Source organism: Colossoma macropomum, unplaced genomic scaffold, assembly GCF_904425465.1.
Source record: "Colossoma macropomum unplaced genomic scaffold, Colossoma_macropomum, whole genome shotgun sequence".
Lineage (NCBI taxonomy): Eukaryota > Metazoa > Chordata > Actinopteri > Characiformes > Serrasalmidae > Colossoma > Colossoma macropomum.
Window position 1 is genome coordinate 16460520 of NW_023494805.1, and position 17884 is coordinate 16478403.

At 38.2% G+C, this 17884-nt stretch overlaps 1 protein-coding gene across 1 annotated transcript; it reads right to left on the reverse strand.

The window, feature by feature from the left end:
• Positions 1-3806: 3806 nt before the first annotated feature.
• Positions 3807-12073, reverse strand: nat16 (N-acetyltransferase 16). The gene is made up of 4 exons (XM_036596931.1): positions 11822-12073; positions 5873-6096; positions 5510-5734; positions 3807-5232 (listed from the first exon to the last, which is right to left on the reverse strand). Exons 2-4 carry the CDS (start codon positions 6086-6088, stop codon positions 4669-4671), a joined length of 1005 nt encoding a protein of 334 aa, XP_036452824.1. The 5' UTR covers positions 6089-6096; positions 11822-12073; the 3' UTR covers positions 3807-4668.
• Between the last annotated feature and the right edge of the window lie 5811 nt (positions 12074-17884).

Here is a 17884-nt window from a genome sequence, read left to right on the forward strand (position 1 = left end):
GATCTCTCCCATCCTACCCTTACCACCTGTCCATCGCATTAGCCTGCTGTCTTTCAGCTCCGTCTGCAACCTAAAGCCTTTTTGTGGGCGATGGGGTGAATTTACATGTGCTTGTGAACCAATGTGCAACATGTCCCTAACCTTCAGGTACAAGTACTTAAAAAGCACCCTTAACAATTCCCTGTGCAAGGCTACATTCAACTGACTTAGCCATGCTCGGCCCACAAATGTATTATTTTATAGCAACTGTTTCGAGGTTGGACAAGCTTTACAGAACACAGACAACAATGCTGTGCTACTGAGCTGTTTTAGCTCGTTGAAACGAGGTAAGGCTGGAAAAACAATTAATCTGCCACCATGCTTGAAAAACAACAACGTCAAATCTATTATAACCATATGAATTTTCACATGAACACAAAATAAATCTAATTTGAAATGAATAACTCTACATTTCAGTATTTTGCCAAAAGGTTGTACAATGTCTCATTACGTTTGGTAAAGCTTGTCCAACCTAGCAACGGTTGCTATGAAAGAATGCATTTGGGGGTGCAGCATGAATAGATCAATTGCTCTTTCTGTTTTAAAAATGCTCTGAAGTGATTAACTGAGATCACAAGGGAGGTCTGGAACTAATTTGAAAGAAAAGAAAAGAAAAGAAAAGAAAAGAAAGTGAACACTGTTAAAACAATGACAACTTCACATTTCATAGGTATAATGATAATACTTGGTACTTGACCTTGGTTGGTTGGCTGAAGTAAATATGGTTACCATCAGTCAAACAGTGAGGGGTTATTCTGCTAACATGGTGACCACTCTCACTGTTACACATCGTATGGTACACTGACATGGACACCATATCAGAGTATCTTACGAGATAAGAAAAACCCACACTAGAGCTCCATGTGCTTAGCTTATTTGTCAGTGTTTTAGCCTCAAGGCCTTAATGGAGCTTTAGTGTGCACTTTACTTCTTGTTTATTTTTAAGCAGCTATTACAGTTAAATCTTCCTTCATAACAAAGTCTCTAACCATTATGGATTGGGTCAATATGATGTACAAACGTTTAAAAGCAATGCAAAAAAGTAAAAAAAAAATGAATTAAAATGTTGTGCGCTTTAAAGGAGGTTAGAGTTTCATTTCATGTTCTGAGAAATCTGATCTTTGTGGTCAACATGTTTGTAGTTTTGTATAATACACTGCTGCTTTACTGTGAATTCTTAACTATGAATCTGTTTTCCTCTCTTAAAGCACCCAAAGTACATACAGTAACACATTTTACAGTCCTTGTCGGCCAACACCTTTCTTGAAGACAATATACCTTCACTCTTAAAAATAAAGCTGCCAGAAAAGGTTCTTTGCACAGTGTTATTTAAGAACCATTTTTGGCTTCCTAAAACAGTTCCCTGTGGACCTTTCAGCAGATTGTTCTTTTGTAAATGGAATGTGTGATTGTGAAGAACCTTTTTAAAGTTTAAACCTCCACATAATGTAAAGGTTCAGGGAGAACTGTGTAGAAGCCCATGAAAGGTTCTTCAAATTCACAAAAATGTTTATAAACATGGTTCTTTAGGGAACCAAAAGTGGTTCTTCCTGCTCAAAGAACCTTTTGTGGTGCCTTTTTAACACCCTAGGCAACAACAGTGCTTTACAGCCTCAGGAAATACTTTGTCAACAATTTCTGCTTTTCATTTAACCATTTAGTGTTTTCAACAAATGATAAATACATTCCTTCAACTCAGACTACAACAGATTTCCATTACGTTAATGGATTTTATTAAGATTTTGAGCCCCAATCTGGATTCAAATCCATTCAAATATTTTGGGTTTTGGAGGTTAAGAGAAATACAATGAATCATATTTCTCAAACTGAAGTGGTAGTAGTTCGTTCATTACAACTTGATCTTTACCTTAAATATTTAATGGCCTATTTCTTAAACAGGCTGTTCCTGGATGATCCATGTGATCTATCATAGCAGCATAAAATAAAATTTAAAAAATAATAAAATAAAAGAAAATATTTGAAATAAATAAACAAAAAATAAGAGCTCAAAATCTTAAATGATTTTTTCTTGAAGTCAGTTGCAAGAAACAGACCAGGATGGGCCAAGTACCCTCAATTCCTTAAGGACATTGTATATTAGACATCATTACAAGAACCACCTACTGCAGTCCAAGTGAAGGTGGAGAAGAGAACTTCCTGTTCCTCGGTAGTTGTAGGAATAAAGAAAAAAGTCCCACCACAGGACAAAACATATATGGGGTTTGGGAGGAGTTATTAACGACTGTGAAACCTTAATAGGAAATAGCAAATTTTCTTGATTTGTATACTGTAGACAGGGATAGAGTAATTAAGAACAATAATTTGTGTTAATGTACTTTAGTGTTTTGTGTTAGGCTCTCCCAAAGGACTATGTCGTGTATAATAAGCCATTCTGGCCATTTTGTCTTGTGTTACATGATATTAAAAACAAAACTAAAAAGAGAGAATAACCAAAGATGATAATCAGAAAATTGAACTTTCAGAGTTGATACTCCAGACCACAACATTACAACCAACAATTACCAGCAGAACCAATACATTTATCAGTAATGCCTGACTTCAGGTCTGATATTTACTTTTAAAGACATCATATGTGGCATTCTTATCACATCAGATTTACTGGAAACTCAAACAAGAAGCATTTTCATTGACAGAATGGCCAGTATGGATACTATAACGGGTTGTCCTTGCTTAGCTCACAACTTTTTAGGGTTTTCAATTTGGTAACCCAATCATTTCGGGCATGGCAGAATGGGTTTGCAGGGAGAGGGGATGGTAGAAATTCTTGCACAGATTCTGCATCTTCAGCTTTTGATGGAATATACTGGAGCAGTGATCTTTTTGTGGCAGAGGAACTTCTTCCTGCGGTGATTATCTTCCTTCTTTTTTCATTTGGGCTGGTTTTCATACTCTGCAACTCTTCATCTCTCAGTTGCAGGGCCAGCCAAGGGCTCAGTTCTGTGGTGCATCTCATGCTATTTATAAAGGCTCAGCAGTGCGTTCATTTGCAGTTGCTTCCGTCAAGCTCGTCCAGAGGGAGAATTTGGGCTAACGACAGAGTGACTGTCCTCGTTTTTTTTCTTCTTTGCTCTATATATGTGTGTTAAGGTTCCAAATATTGGAAATGTTGATCAATGTTCTTCAGGTTTTAGTTTGATGATAAAAAAATATGCTGAGTCAAAAGTGAATGTGGCTGTCATCTTCATTTTTCTCCAAAATGAGTTTTTTGTGTTTGTTTCCTGATAAAATGGTTGTATCCCCTGAGTCAACTAAAGACAAAGAGGTCAATTGTATTGGAATGAACTGTTGCAGTCACTAGGGTACCAAAATCATTTGTGCATTATAAAACTGGAGGTCTTCTAGGTCCAATATCTCACTTGTGGTTCTTCATAGGTCTTCAGAAAAAAACTTGTTTAGGTGCTGTTAATATCCTCTCAAATGGGTTGCCCACTGACAGTATGTCTAAAAGTTGTCATGTCTAGTTAGCTTTTCAGTTCCTGAATTCTATTCATTTTTCTTTTCATATCATTCAGTCTTTCAGCTAGTTGCATGATAATTACAGAAATAAATCACCTATTAAATTAAACCTAAAAATGATGTTAGTGTCTGTAACACGTTATTTGCTCTAAATTATGTCACAAATAACCTAGCAAATTATATTAGCAATGTTGTAATGTACATTCTAAATTGCACATTTCATCTACAGTGCATCTGTTTTAATAAAATTATATTCTTCATATTGCAGTTCCTGTCAAATATATCAAATATATATGGTGATGCCACAACAATACTAGCAAATAAGGTCAAGTGCATAAAATAAAGCAAGCATTTAAGACTGTAATTATGAGCAAATTTCTCTGACTGACATCAACTACTGTGCGTTTAATTTCAAAGCACTGGAGCAGAAGCGAGTAAATAAGTCCGGGGAAGATGTTTCACTAACCTAACAGAAACAACAGCTGTATCTTTTTTTAAAAACGTGAGATAAGCGTTGATTTAACCTGAGGAAATACTAATCACTTCAAACTGTATGCATTTAATCACAATGTTTTCGAAGTATTCTAGATTTCCTTCTGGGTATGCTGCAAGAAAGAATGCAATAAAATTTTGTGTTATCCTCAACATTGGCAGCTACAGTGCAACATTCAGACAAAATAGTCTCTAAAGCAACCATCCCACCATCTATAGCGAGATATTCCATTTAGATTATTATAAAGTGCCTTAAAGGTTGTGCAGTCTTCTTTGCAACTCAGCATGTGTAAATCCACACACACTGTACTGCATACTGAAATAAGTTATGTAGCTTAAACTTTCAAACTAACCGTTGCATATGAAGTTGTATCTGTTTTTTTAACCATGTTGTTTCATTTTTTGCAATTGAATCCTTACGAGAGGCGTTATTAAACTAACTGTGAGACTTCAAGTATTCAATTAATCTATAAGGACATTTTAGTCCTCAGCTTGTTGTTTTATCTACAAGGTTAACGTTTTGTTCTGGGGCAAGATATGAAAAGAAACCATCTGAGAGATGTCAAAGCTCTTCCAGTCTCTACTGTAGTTTGGCGTTTGGATGTGAGGAGAGGGGTGTCTTCAGATCCTCGTTCTTAGCTGTGTCCATCCCTCCTGCTGCTACACGTCAGACTCTACCACGCACTGCTCAGTGTATTGTTTTACCAGCTCCACTTTCAGGGTCTCCTTGAAGAACTCAGCCATGGGCTTCCACAGGGGTGGGTCCAGGAACACCTGGCACATCACATGACCTTTCAGCGTATTGGTGTGGCGTCTCAAGTGGCACAGGAGCTGCTGGACAGCCAAAGCCAGATCTTTTCCAAACATGTCAATGTTGAGGTAGTACCAGTCGTCGCCAATGGGCACACGAAAGGGAAAGGTGCACAGGCTGGCCATGGATGGGCAGCTGATGTCATCCACCATCCAATCAATGTCCTTCTTCAGCAGGATCGCCATGTTGCTGGGCAGAGGCTTGAAGGGCTGCCAGTCCTGCACAATGGTGGCATTGGGTAGGACATCCTGCATCAAACCGCTGCTCAAGAAGAGCTGGCGAACCTCTGAGTGTTCCAAGCGCACTGGAATGTTGGCAGGGGCCAGGTCATTTCCTGTAATGCCCACATTCAGCCCAAGATCAGTAAGATGTAGCTTTAAGTCTTCTGCACGGAAGCGGACCAGGAGGATTGCCTTGAAACAGGAGTTCAATGGTGGAATGAGAGAGTGTTGCCTGGTCCGTATACTTAGTTATCAATAACCCCTATCGTTCAAAGTAAGGACGGTGGACTCAACAGTACCTACTTGTGACCGTGTACCACAACGTTTTGTCAAAGTGAGAGTCAAAGTATTGAGATACCAAAGAAAAATTAAAGTATTTACATTAAATGTAAATGAAGGAGTTTAAAAGGCTTTGCAAACGTAGTGAGTCACAGGTTATTGTTGGGAAATGTAATCTAGTGGTGTTTACCTGTTTTGTGATGAGTCTGTACTTCTGGAAGTCCTTAGGTCCCAATTGGTCATCTCTGGTCAGTCTACTCACTTTAACGTCAGGGTACTTGGACTTCACAAGCTGAGAGCAGAAACGGAGCAGCACACCCGCCACACCCTTGCCCCTCTCCTGAGGGGCCACACGAAGCCCCTCCACCAGCATAGTCTCGCCATCATCAATAACACACACTGACTCAAGTGCAATCTGGGAAATATAGGTAAAGGCATGGCTGAATTGTTTATCCAGAGATAGCAAGGCAACAGTTTTAGCTTAGTTAGCTTTAGTTTAGGTTATATTACAAATGTTTTAATTAACACGTGTAATAAAGGTAGATGGTCCTACCACTTTGCCTTGCTTGCGAGCCAGGATGACAGTGCGGTTGGTCTCCTGCAGCCAAGACTGGTAGCGGGTGGGAAGGTAGTCTAGGCCCCCATAGATATCCTGGCTCATGGCCATGATGTCATCAAAGTCTTCCTCAGTGGCCACAGTGAACTGCAGTCCAGTTTGAGGATGCACCTCGGGGAGCTGCTGGCAAGGCAGGCTGTTCTCGATCTTCATCCTTATTGCTGAGGGAGAAGAAGGGTGAATAATGGAATGAAGTGTTCTACAAGGTTTAAGCCTTGTGGCTTCAGATCTACCTGCTTAACCCAGCTTGGGCTGTGGCTTTAGCTCTGCTTGATGATCAAAAAAGAGTGAAGTTCCTCTCTATCCTTTTATATTTTTTTCTTCTTTTTCCCTGTGTTCATTGGTCAAACATTTAAGAAATCTTCATATCAATCAGCTCTGTTGCAAAAAGTACTTCACATTAAGCCTAGTTGACAGCAAGGGTCTTTCAGAAGATCCCTTGGGTGCATAAGATGATAGTACTATAAAATCAACCCAAAGTGGTGATGGCCCCTCCAGGTCATGTGAGGCGTAGTGTTAAATGGCACAGTGTTTACCTCTCTGCACAGTATGGCAGTAGGTTGGCATGATCATTGGCAACTGGCAACCATAACCAAATTCTCACTCCCCTCCTCTCTACATCTCCATCTCTAGTTGCCAGAACCCTTAATCCCTGTTCTAATTCCCACTCAGCTTCTCAGGCCTGGCTCCCTTCAGAAAACAAACACATTTTTTCAGGCCTAGGAAGATAATGGGGTGAGATATACAAGAATGGTATCAGGGAAAGGTAGAGCGGATGGGCAGGCATTTGTGTGCAGGCATGCATGCATGGCAGAGAGGAGTGGAAAGGATTGAACTGACTGAAAGACTCTGGATCTAAATGTCTGCACAGTGGGAGAAAAAGGATGGACAAGTCCCAGAGAAAACACTGTCTGGCCCCCAGGGTAGACAGGGCGAAAAAACACTCTTGTATTTTTCCATCAGTACAGTGTCGAAATGCAAGTGACGTCCATCAATAGTGTTCTCTGACAGCTTATCTAAGCGTGGTACAGAAACAATGGGATTATGCTAGCCTACTTATTCACGGGCATGTGATGGGAGTATCGCCTATCAGCGGGTTCTCGGACAGCTTATTTGGGTGAAGCTGAGAGACAAAGGGATTACGGTGCTTTTTGCGAGTGTGTAACAAAAGTTTTCATTCATGGTCCGTTCACTGATGTTCAGCGCAGTTTGATTTGCCTGATGCACATGTGACCCAGCACATGTGAAGTCCTTCATTTGCCCTTCCATTTGTACTGGAGCATTTTGACTGATTAGATGTCAGATGATTCTTTCGACCCAAATCAATCGCTGCGCGTCTGTCTCTTTCCCTTGTTTTGGCCTAATTAATGTGCTGTCCCCTCCCCGCTGTCCGCGACCGTTATTGACCTCAAATTCATTCAGCTCAGAAGACTTTAACAGGGAGATCTCAAGCCACCAGTTATCAAATTCTATCAGATTAAAAGGTGAATAAAGGGTTTACCACCATAATAAGATGAAGTGCAGTTGTTGTTAAGAAAAATATTCTTTAAAGGAACCAACAAGATTTCAAACAGACATATGACACATTAATAATTACTTTTTGATGATAAATAATTACTTATCATGAAATATTTATTTGAATAGTCAAACTCAGTAGGGCCAGCAGAGACGCTTTAGTGACTTGTGCAACACAACACCTGTCTTCACATGTTGACCTGTGTGACATATATGACCAAAGAGGGACAAAATGGGGCTTCTCAAAGTTTATTGACATGTAACTGCATTTCAGAGTGTAGTAAAATCTCATTTCAGATCCTACCTCTCCTCCATCAAAGTGGATCACACAGCTGTGAATGCTTATTGTAAAGGATCATTATCATAGGAGAATTGACAGTATGTCACCTGGCAAAACTGGATGAAGTGAATCTCATCAGGGACCTTTAGCTAGGTTATCTCTGCAATTGTAATAATACAACAGTTTCAAACATTTTTTAATATTACCACTAAGACTGCATTACCTTCAGCAATCATGGACACCTTCTGTTCCTCACACCACCAAATACAGCAGACTGGATGATGTTTAAGTACATTACTAGACCAAAAAGCTCACAAATACATAACCCTGGATATAAATAAATATATAAAACAGCATGAATTGTTTTACTGATAAAAAAAATTATAAAAGGTTTATAATTATAAAAATCATTTAAAGAAAATATTGCCATTTTCTTTTAGTATTAGTTTCAGCCATCCATTTATTTCTTGTATCTTGCTACAATCAAACTGATGCAAATGTAGAAGATTTTCAGAATTTAATGCAAATAAAAGCACACAGATAAAGAAATATTTATATAAGGGGGATAAAGGTTAAGATACAGCAAATTAAAAATGTAAAAAAGTGGAAAAAGAAATAAATGGATATTACATGAATATGCAGAAAGGTACAATTTCACCCACTATCTCCCTCTCTCTCTCTCTCTCTCTCTCTCTCTCTCTCACTCTCACTCTCTCTTTCCCCCACCCTCTCTTTCTCACTCCCTCTCTCTCTCCTCTCTCTCTCTCTCTCTCTCTCTCTCACTCCTCTCTCTTGTTTATTGTTTGTGTGTTTATATAACTTGAGTATTTATTTGTCAATCGTGGTTAAAATCCAATGACGTTGGATACTGGCACTCATTCCTCATGCCTGTGATCCCGCAGAGTGCAGAGTTCACAACCATCTGGGTTCTAAATCTCTCTATAATTCAGATGATTAAGATTTATAATAGGATACAGCTTGGAAAACATTACTTAATATTACTTAAGATTAAGGGGACTGTGAATTTGAAAAAGAATTAATCCCAAAGATTGCCTAACATTATACATTATATGTATGTTGGTGTTTTTGGTCTGACTCATTTCCAATGCATTCCCGCTCCGCTGCACTAAAAATCAGATTTCTGTTTACAGCTAATACCACAGGAGTCCTCTTCCCATGTGTTTATATAAGCATCATTAAAGCAGATTATGCATGTAGACCTCAAACGTAACCCTCTGTCCGAAAATAAAGCCCCTGTTCTCACATTTTCAGCTTTTTTAATGCCTGCAGTACCCATGTATGCAAAAACTGTTGAGGGATTTGTGAACTTCCCAATAGGATAAGATTCAAGTATCCACTGGAAACATTTCCAAGCAGCTTATCAAAACTCAAATTTAGAGCATGTTCTTTCTTTCTGCAATTCTTTGTGGTGTAAGTCATCATAGCTTGCGCCCTTTCACCTAAAACCTGAAGACTTCATTGTAGATCAATGGCAGAAAATGTATATGGAAAAAAGAGAAATTAATATGGGATAGTGAGCTGCACAAACAGTGTCAAGAAAATATTCAGAAAATTGTATATTGTTTGACATTTTTAGTCTAGACCTATTCATGACAATGCCCATATGTAATACATGTTCTGTCAGCAACAAATTTCACCCCAGTCGTGATCCATGTTTTCACATGTGATATGGATCAAAGAGAAGCATACAGCGTTGGAAAATGTTTGCCTTCTCACCTATAATCTTAACAAATACACGTTCCTACATGGTTCTTGGCTCAGAAATACAGTTATACAGAAAACCTTTAAATGGTATAGGACACATTAAATGGAGGTTCTTTGAAAGGTTCTACACACTCACATATCATACTTACATCCCTAAAATGTTGTTCTTTCATGGTTCTTCTTCAAAGCCAATACTTATCTATAGAACCATGACAACTCAAAGAACCTTTTGAACAGATAAAAGGCTCTTTGCATGCTTAAAAGGATCTTCACCATGACTGAGCACTTGAGCACTGACAAAGGTTTGACTATTGTTACATGTCAAATAACCTTTTTTGGTATTTTTCCTAAGAGTGAACAAAAATAGTTCTTTAAAGATTCTTAACAACACCAAAAGTGGTTCTTCTATGGCATCACTCCAAAAAACATTTTTGCACCCTTATTCTTAAGAGTGTAATCCTTTATTAACAGAAACAAGTTTCTACAGACAGCATTAATTTCTGTGAAAGAAAAGGTGCTGGAGCAGTATCACCCGTGCATGTTGATGAGTGGGCACATTATGACCTAATAGTCAAAATGACTTTGCAGTATTTTGAGCTGCACCAAAAGTAAGTGAGGGTCATAAAACTGGCCAAGCATGACCCTGGTGCCTGCCCTCCATCACTGCAGCACTCTGCCTCCAACCTGAGCCCATTAATCTTGGAGTGTCCCCTCAACAAGGGATAATGCAGGAACATAGTGGGAAGGTACAATGCTGTAGTGCAGAAATGAGGACAGGCTCATCTGGGGACAGTCAATTTTCTTTTATATAGACTGTTACCAAAATGCAGCAGTTCAGCTTCTCTGTGAGACTGAGCACCTAAAAAAATAAGCGCATAAAAAACAATCCTAAATGCTACACAGGAAAATCGTCATCACTGTGTTTTATTGATCATTGGTTACAACAATGGATTGCTCTGTAAGACTTTAAGAGGATTTTGAGACTGCATGTACAGTGACAGCAAAAATTCTAAAGCATAGAGCCATAAGGAAACAAAGTATATATATATGTGTGTGTGCATGTGTGCAAAATAAAGCAACGTTGGCTTTCTCTCTCACATGCACACACACGCACACACACACACACACATGCGCATGCACACATACACAAACACACACACACACATTCTACCATCCTACCATTGTATATAATCTCATTTTATTATCTCACTTTCAAAAGCGTATACTGTCTGTTCAGTCTAGAGAATGCAGAGCTACTAAAAGGGAAATCAGCATAATCTTTACATAATTCAGCTGTACATAATGGACACAAGGTCGCGAGCTGCAGGCATGATGAGGTATTGCTCAGAGCATCCTCCTCCTCCTCGTGCATGACCTGCATCCTGCCTGCCCCCATACTAAATCATGAACCAGCTGGCCATCCAGGCTTAAAGCATTTTGCAAATGATCATATTTCAGTAATTAAAACTAGAGGATTAAATGTGTAATGCCTAGAAATAAGATTCTTTTCTTCATTCAGTGACAATTTATCATACTGAGCATGCGCATATCTTTAGTACAGCGTAGTAACTCAATGTTTCAATGTTTTATCGTGTTTTAACCTCAATTCAGTACCGGCTCCTTACCACTTACCTCCTGATGAGGTCATTTAGGCTATCTAAATATCCTTCCTATACATTTCAATGCTGGTGACGTTTTCTGATAATGAGATTTAGGCTAAATCTAAACATCCTACCTGTAGTTTTATGCAGAGTGCTACATATAAATATGCGGTACAGTAGGACATTTCGACAAGGTAGCACAAATAAGCACGTGCGTAATTTCTGCGATATTCCGCAAAGCGCAGTACACAGTAATGGATAACCTATAGAAGTCAAAGGAGGAGGACTGTGTGAGTCGTTGGTGGGAGAAGAGCGCATCGCTCAGGAACTGCGCTCCAATGTAGCCGCTGCGCACACAATCAGTATGACCTGGATTTGTTGAAGCCGGGCAGAAAAAACTGAGCAGCTTCTCATCATTTTAGCCATTCCCTTTGAACCTCTCTGCGATATCCCATAATTGGGCCATACAAAATGGCCGTTGGGGGTTGGGGGGCTACAGAGAGAGTCGAATGTATTCAGTGAATGAATGTGTGCAGCCTATTCAGTGCTGCGGATAGACAGAATTATGCAAAGACGAGCAGAAAAAAAGGGCCAATGTTTGAAGCACCGCATCATTGGAATTTCAAATGCAGGCCAATGTCATCATATTGTCGCATGCACAGTGTCCATACAGGCTACAATGCAAAGAAGCCCTCGGATGTGGCATCTGACGTGGAGCTTACAGTGAAAGAGGACGATCAGAAATGTTGATGGAATTTTACCCACCTTGAAAGGCGCCTGGAGGACGTTAGCAGGAGCGGAGAAAGAGACAGGTCTCAGGCAGGCAGGCAGGCAGACAGGTGCAGAGTGAAGGCGAGATACAGCCAGTGTGCAGAGACTCAGCTGATGAGAGAAATTTTAGCCCCTGCCGGTTCAGGCTCTCAATATAGGCTATCACTTCTAAACCCCGCCCACAAACCCCGCCCCCAGAGAATCAGTGGGCACGACGTACCCCTCAAACGTCATTCAAGCAGCCTCTCAGACTTTCTCTCTCTCTCTCTCTCGCTCCTCTTAGCCTAAGGATGCTGCTGCTGCTGAGCTCGCCTCTGATTGGCTCTTCTTTCCTCCTAATGAAAGAAACATGACTAAATAAGGTTCACTTTCATTGCACCAATAGGGCTTATGTTACTTTCACAAACTGTTCACGAATCCTGTAGTCATGTTAAGTCTTAAGGCTTTAAAGAGTGTAAGGGTTTGAAAACAAGGTAATGGCTGCGTCCAAACCACGCACTTCCATACTACACTACGTCTAATGATGGTGCACTTTTTACACATCATTTAATTCAGTTCAATTCAATTCAAGTAAACTTCGTTGCCATTATACATACATGGGGGTGCATTATAACGAAACACGTCCAGACTACTTCTCTGTTGCATAAAGATTAAGACAAGGGCATGTACTAAATGGACGACATCAATATGTATTCAAAAAAGTACAATAACAAACACACAAGACTATTAACAGACAATAAATAGAGAAAAAAATAGAGACACCGAGGTGTACTGGTGCATAGACAGTGTATATACAAATGAGCAAAATGTGCAAATTTTGTGCAGCAATTTTTTTCAGAGGCAGTGTACAGTAAACATATTATGAATGTTGCTTCAAGTGTCCAGTACAAGTGGACATGGAGTCAGTAGTTACTAAAGTTACTAGTAGTTAGTAAAATTAAAGTGCAATGTGCGTATCCCTGTGAGGCCTGGCAATTCATTTTTGTCCTCTGTGTGGTACACGAGTCCCCAAAGGATATTTAAAAAACCATATAAGCTACAGTGTTGAAACCTGGTGGTACCATGTAGAGGACATCCTGGTCTTTCCAATGATATATCAGTTGTCAGAAGTAAGTAGTTATATATGCAGTAGTAAAATATGCATTTATAATGTTTCTAAAGCCTATAGTTGATATGTTTCAGGCAGAAAACCTTCAGGTAATTTTCAAAGCAGTTTTTTTAAATGCATAAAAACCACCTAACAGCATACGTTTTTTGATGTCCTCTGTGGTGGTCATTGGAACTTACAGTATATATCTGTTTTTACATGAAATTCATGGTATCACAGGTGATAGGAAATTGACTGAGGCAGAGGAAATTAAAGGATGACCACACCCCTCTTGAACCAGTTTGGGTTAGAAGCAACAACATGTAAGCTTAACAGTTAAATACATTACTGTGATATTACTGTATCTATTTTTTTTTCTTTTAGGTCCTCATTTTTTTTGTACTGCCAGTATTTTAAGTTTTACTCTTACTGCTAAATGGATGACTGGAATAAGTGTATGCAAACATTTAAGCTTGGGATCTGATCTTTATGTAATCTCCTAATTTATTAGAAAATCTCCTTTGACACAGTTGTACGTTTAAAAATGAAAACATTAAAAGTAAATGAATTCTCATCTCTCTCCATGTATACCTAAGATTCATCCCTACCATGGAACAGTTTGCTGCTGAATGACGCCCAAAGCTGCACTGACTGGACACCATGGAATTACTTTGAGCAGTACACTGATGATGAGGACTTTAAAGATTGATGACAACGTTTTTCAAGTTGTTGCTGATGTTGCAGCAGGGTTTTGGTATGTTGCAGTATAGGAAACAAAAACATGAAGCATCAACATATCCACTATGCAACGTCATGTTGTCCACTATAAAGGACATTACATAAAAATAAATACAAAGTGTTTTTGAAAAAAACATCACGGAGACAAGTTTTTCAGCCAGTAGACTTATTTTATCTTAAAATTACTGAAATTCTCAAACTTTAATTCTTCTGGGTCTCAGGAGGATATATTTGGAGTTGTGTTTGTATTCATGATCTGGTAGGTGCAGTAGGTGTGACAAGTTTAACAGCTTGGAGTTAGAAACTGTTTTGCACCTGGTGGTTCCACCTCAAATGTTCTGATATTTCTTCCCAGGTGGCAGCTGGTGGAACAGGAAGTGGCTGTGGTGTGTGCAGTTTGAGGTGATACTGATAGTTTTCCTCAGACATCTTCTACTGTAAATGGTCTGTGTGGGTGGGAGGAAAGCTGCAGTGACAGACTGCGCAGTTTTCACCACTCTTTGCAGGGCCTTCCGTTCTGCAGCAGTGGAGCAGCCGTAGCATGCGGCTTTGGGATGCAGCCCATGATTGCTCCAAATTAAAGACATGATTCACTGAAAAATTCAGATTTATCCAGTTTTCCCTTCACATAAAACATAGTTGATGGGCCAAGACATGTTTGATGTCTGATGACTATGAGGCTAATGCAGTTAACAAGCAATAAAAGCAATAGCAGTGCCAGTGGAGGGGCATGACAAATTTGCGGCTGGGTCAAACCATGAATGTCAGTCCTGAGGCTGGTGTCTCCAACAAAGTAGTATCATAACCATGACTATGCATAGAGCTCAGAAAGGGAATACAACCTAAAACTGAGCAGTATAAACAATCTTTAGTGTAATGATGCTAATTACACTATTTTCTGACATTAAGTAAAAGGATTCAACTGTGTATTTGCAGTACATATACTATATTTTTTATTGTAATATATTGTATTGCATTTATAAATACAATTAATTACTGTGTTCATATAGTTTTCCTGCACTCCTATATTTGTAATGTACCACTCATATGTGCTCTAGTGTGCCCTCCCAGCTATCTGAGGACTGTGTAGTACACTGTGTAACAACATAAGCAAATATGATAAGTATAGATAGTAAACTTCTGGTAACATATGCTTGAATGTTCATGTAGACTGTTTCTTTAAGAAAACAGTCATGCTAGTTTCACACCAGCATGTGGCTGTTTATCAATCACATCATGGTAGTAGTCAAATATCTATTCATTATAATATTAGCCTATGAGATGAAGTGGTTAACTAAAACACAATCCTGACTAAAATAACAAAACAAGACAGGCTGCAGAAAAGCATCACTTTCAAAACACCAGCTAATTACTCTAAAATCCAACATTTCAGCTTTATTTACAAGAAGCTGGACCTGTTCCTCCCAACATGCGTCACGTTTTACAGCAATCTGCTGTAAAGGAATAAGGAATACAACTTTAAAATGCTTTAAAATGCTCATTTTTTCTAAATTATTTCATTTATTTATGAGTTGGTTATGTTTTTAAATGATTTTTCTATGATCAGTTCAACACAGTTGTTGCCAAAAATAAGTAAACTAAACAACAAAGTTGTGCTGCATTTTATGTAATACATGTATAATAATTATTATTATAATAATAGTAATGCATGTTATGCGCGTGAAAATGATGTACACATTCAAATAAATTCAGTGCACTGCACTGTCCCTCTCTGTCTCAGTCAGCCAGTCTGTACATCAGGTACCATTCAGAGAACATTCACCACAGTATATCCCTGTTATATCCTTTAAATACTCATTTTTAAAACCTTACTTGCTTCATTCAAACACCCTAGTCACTACCGACTTCTCAGTACATTAATTAGACTTACTAGGATTACTGACTTGGATAGTTCATTTCTTAAATCACTTGCTTGCTACTTCACTGTGTTTTTATATGTTCTTTTTAAGTCATATTTTTTTAATGCAATACAAAAGATGTAAGCTATTTTTACAAGACCGTCTTGACAGCAGTAATAATGGCTATAGATTTTAAGAGGCATTTATATGTAACTTTAGCCATAGTTGCTTAATGAAACTCATGTTAACATTTTTACTATCATTATCAGGCTGTATTATAGCCTATTAGACTGGGAGTTTTCTTTATTTTTTCCTAGGTAGATTTCCTGACCTATATACTGTATGTATTATGGGTCTAACCGTACAGGATGTCCTAGATAGGGCATCTATCAGTAAAACTCTTTCTGAAGAGGATTGCAGTGACCCCAAATGCTATTTTGGAAATACAAACCAAGAATGAGGTGTAATATAGGCTGGATAGTGAAGAAGCTACAGCTGCAGTGAGTTGTATCTGTACATTCTGAGAATTTCTATTACTACTGATGTTTGGTGAATGTACTATTGACAGTTTTCTTCCAAGTTATTTCTCTGGTGCTCGAATACTATTCCATATACTACAATATGTGTTCAAAATAATAAAAGCAAAAAAAACAAAATGCAATGATGTGCAAATAATTTAGGCACTATATGTAATTGCAAATAATACAAACACAATATATCAAATGTTGTAACTGAGATATCTTGTTATTTATAGGAAAATATAGGAAAAGTGTCCTCAGGTCCAACAAATCAAAATTTGATTTTTTTTTGGAAATTATGGACATCGTGGCCTTTGGGCTAAAGAGGAGAGGGACCATCCAGCTTGTTATCAGTGCACAGTTTAAAGCCAGCACTTATGATGGTATGGGGGGTGCATTGGTGCACATGGCATGTGTGACCTGCACATCTGTGAAGGAACCATTAATGCTGAACAATATATACAGATTTTAGCAACATATGCTGCCATCTAGACTGCGTCGTTTTCAGGTAAAGCCTGGCTTATTTCAACAAGACGATGCAAAACCACATTCTGCACCACTGTGTTGCATCAACATTCCTTTTAACAACACTTAGCAATTATTTGGAAACTGACGACATCATTTGATCTGAAATATGCAACCATACAGGGCCTTCAGTTTTGCCCTTCATGTTTAGCTATCCCATGGGCACTATTTCACTTTTTTGGAAATGTTGCAGGAATCAATTTTAGAATGAGAGCACAAAAAACAATGAAGTTCACAAGATAAAACACTAAATATCTTGTCTTTATACTATTTTGCTCAAATACATGTCAAAGTGGATTTACAAATTACTGCTTTCTGTTTTTATTTCCTTTTTCTTGGAATTGAGGTTTGGAAGTTTTGTGTGTGTGTGTGTGTGTGTGTGTGTATGTATATACACTGTTTTCAGAGGTGGGTAGTGTGTACATTTACATTACATTTACAGTGTGTGTATTCACTGAGTTAAATGCACTCAAGTAAAATGCTGATGGATTTGCTTTTAAATGATGATACTAATCATTATACTCAAGAACACTTGTGAGGAAAGTAATCTATTTTTATATATTAGTTATTCACTTTAAGTTTTTTTTTTGTTTTAATTTTGTTCTGTTATGTTGTTGATCTGCACTGCTCTGAGACTGATCATCTCTGGTTTCTGAGCTTTATCATTTCATCTTAGACCAAAAGTGTAGCAAAAAGAGAAGAATAGAGCTGCCTTCAGTTTCTATGCTGATAGCGGCGGGACTATAAAATGTACTTTAAAACATTCCACTGCAGTTCTAGAAAAAAACTATGACTGATTTATATACATTCAATACAAAACCAAGCTATTGGTTTTATAATGACTTTTTCTTCAGCACTTTATATTTTCATAATTCTGTCTCTGATTCATGTGTAGCCATTGGGGATGGAAAAGGTTTAAAAACCTTTATGGAGACTGTGTCAAAATCGTATACTTGAAAGCCATTGCATTTAAAGGTGCAGCAATTCAGCAGGGGTGGAGAGTAATTGAGTAATGATACTACAAACTTTAAATAGATGATTCTTCAAGGATTATAAAAGGAATGGTTCCATTAAGAACCATGAATTCCATATAGAACCATTTTGTGCATGAAAGGATATTTGAAAATGATCATAACACCAAAAAGAGTTCTGCTATTGTTACAAGCTTGATATCCTAACAATAGAATTTTGGCGCTATAACCATTTTCAGAACAATATACAACACAATATCCACCAGTTCAAAGAACCATTTCACCATGCAAAGAACCATTTAAGCATAAAATTGTTTTATATGGAACTCATGGTTCTAAATATAACCATTTTTTTACTA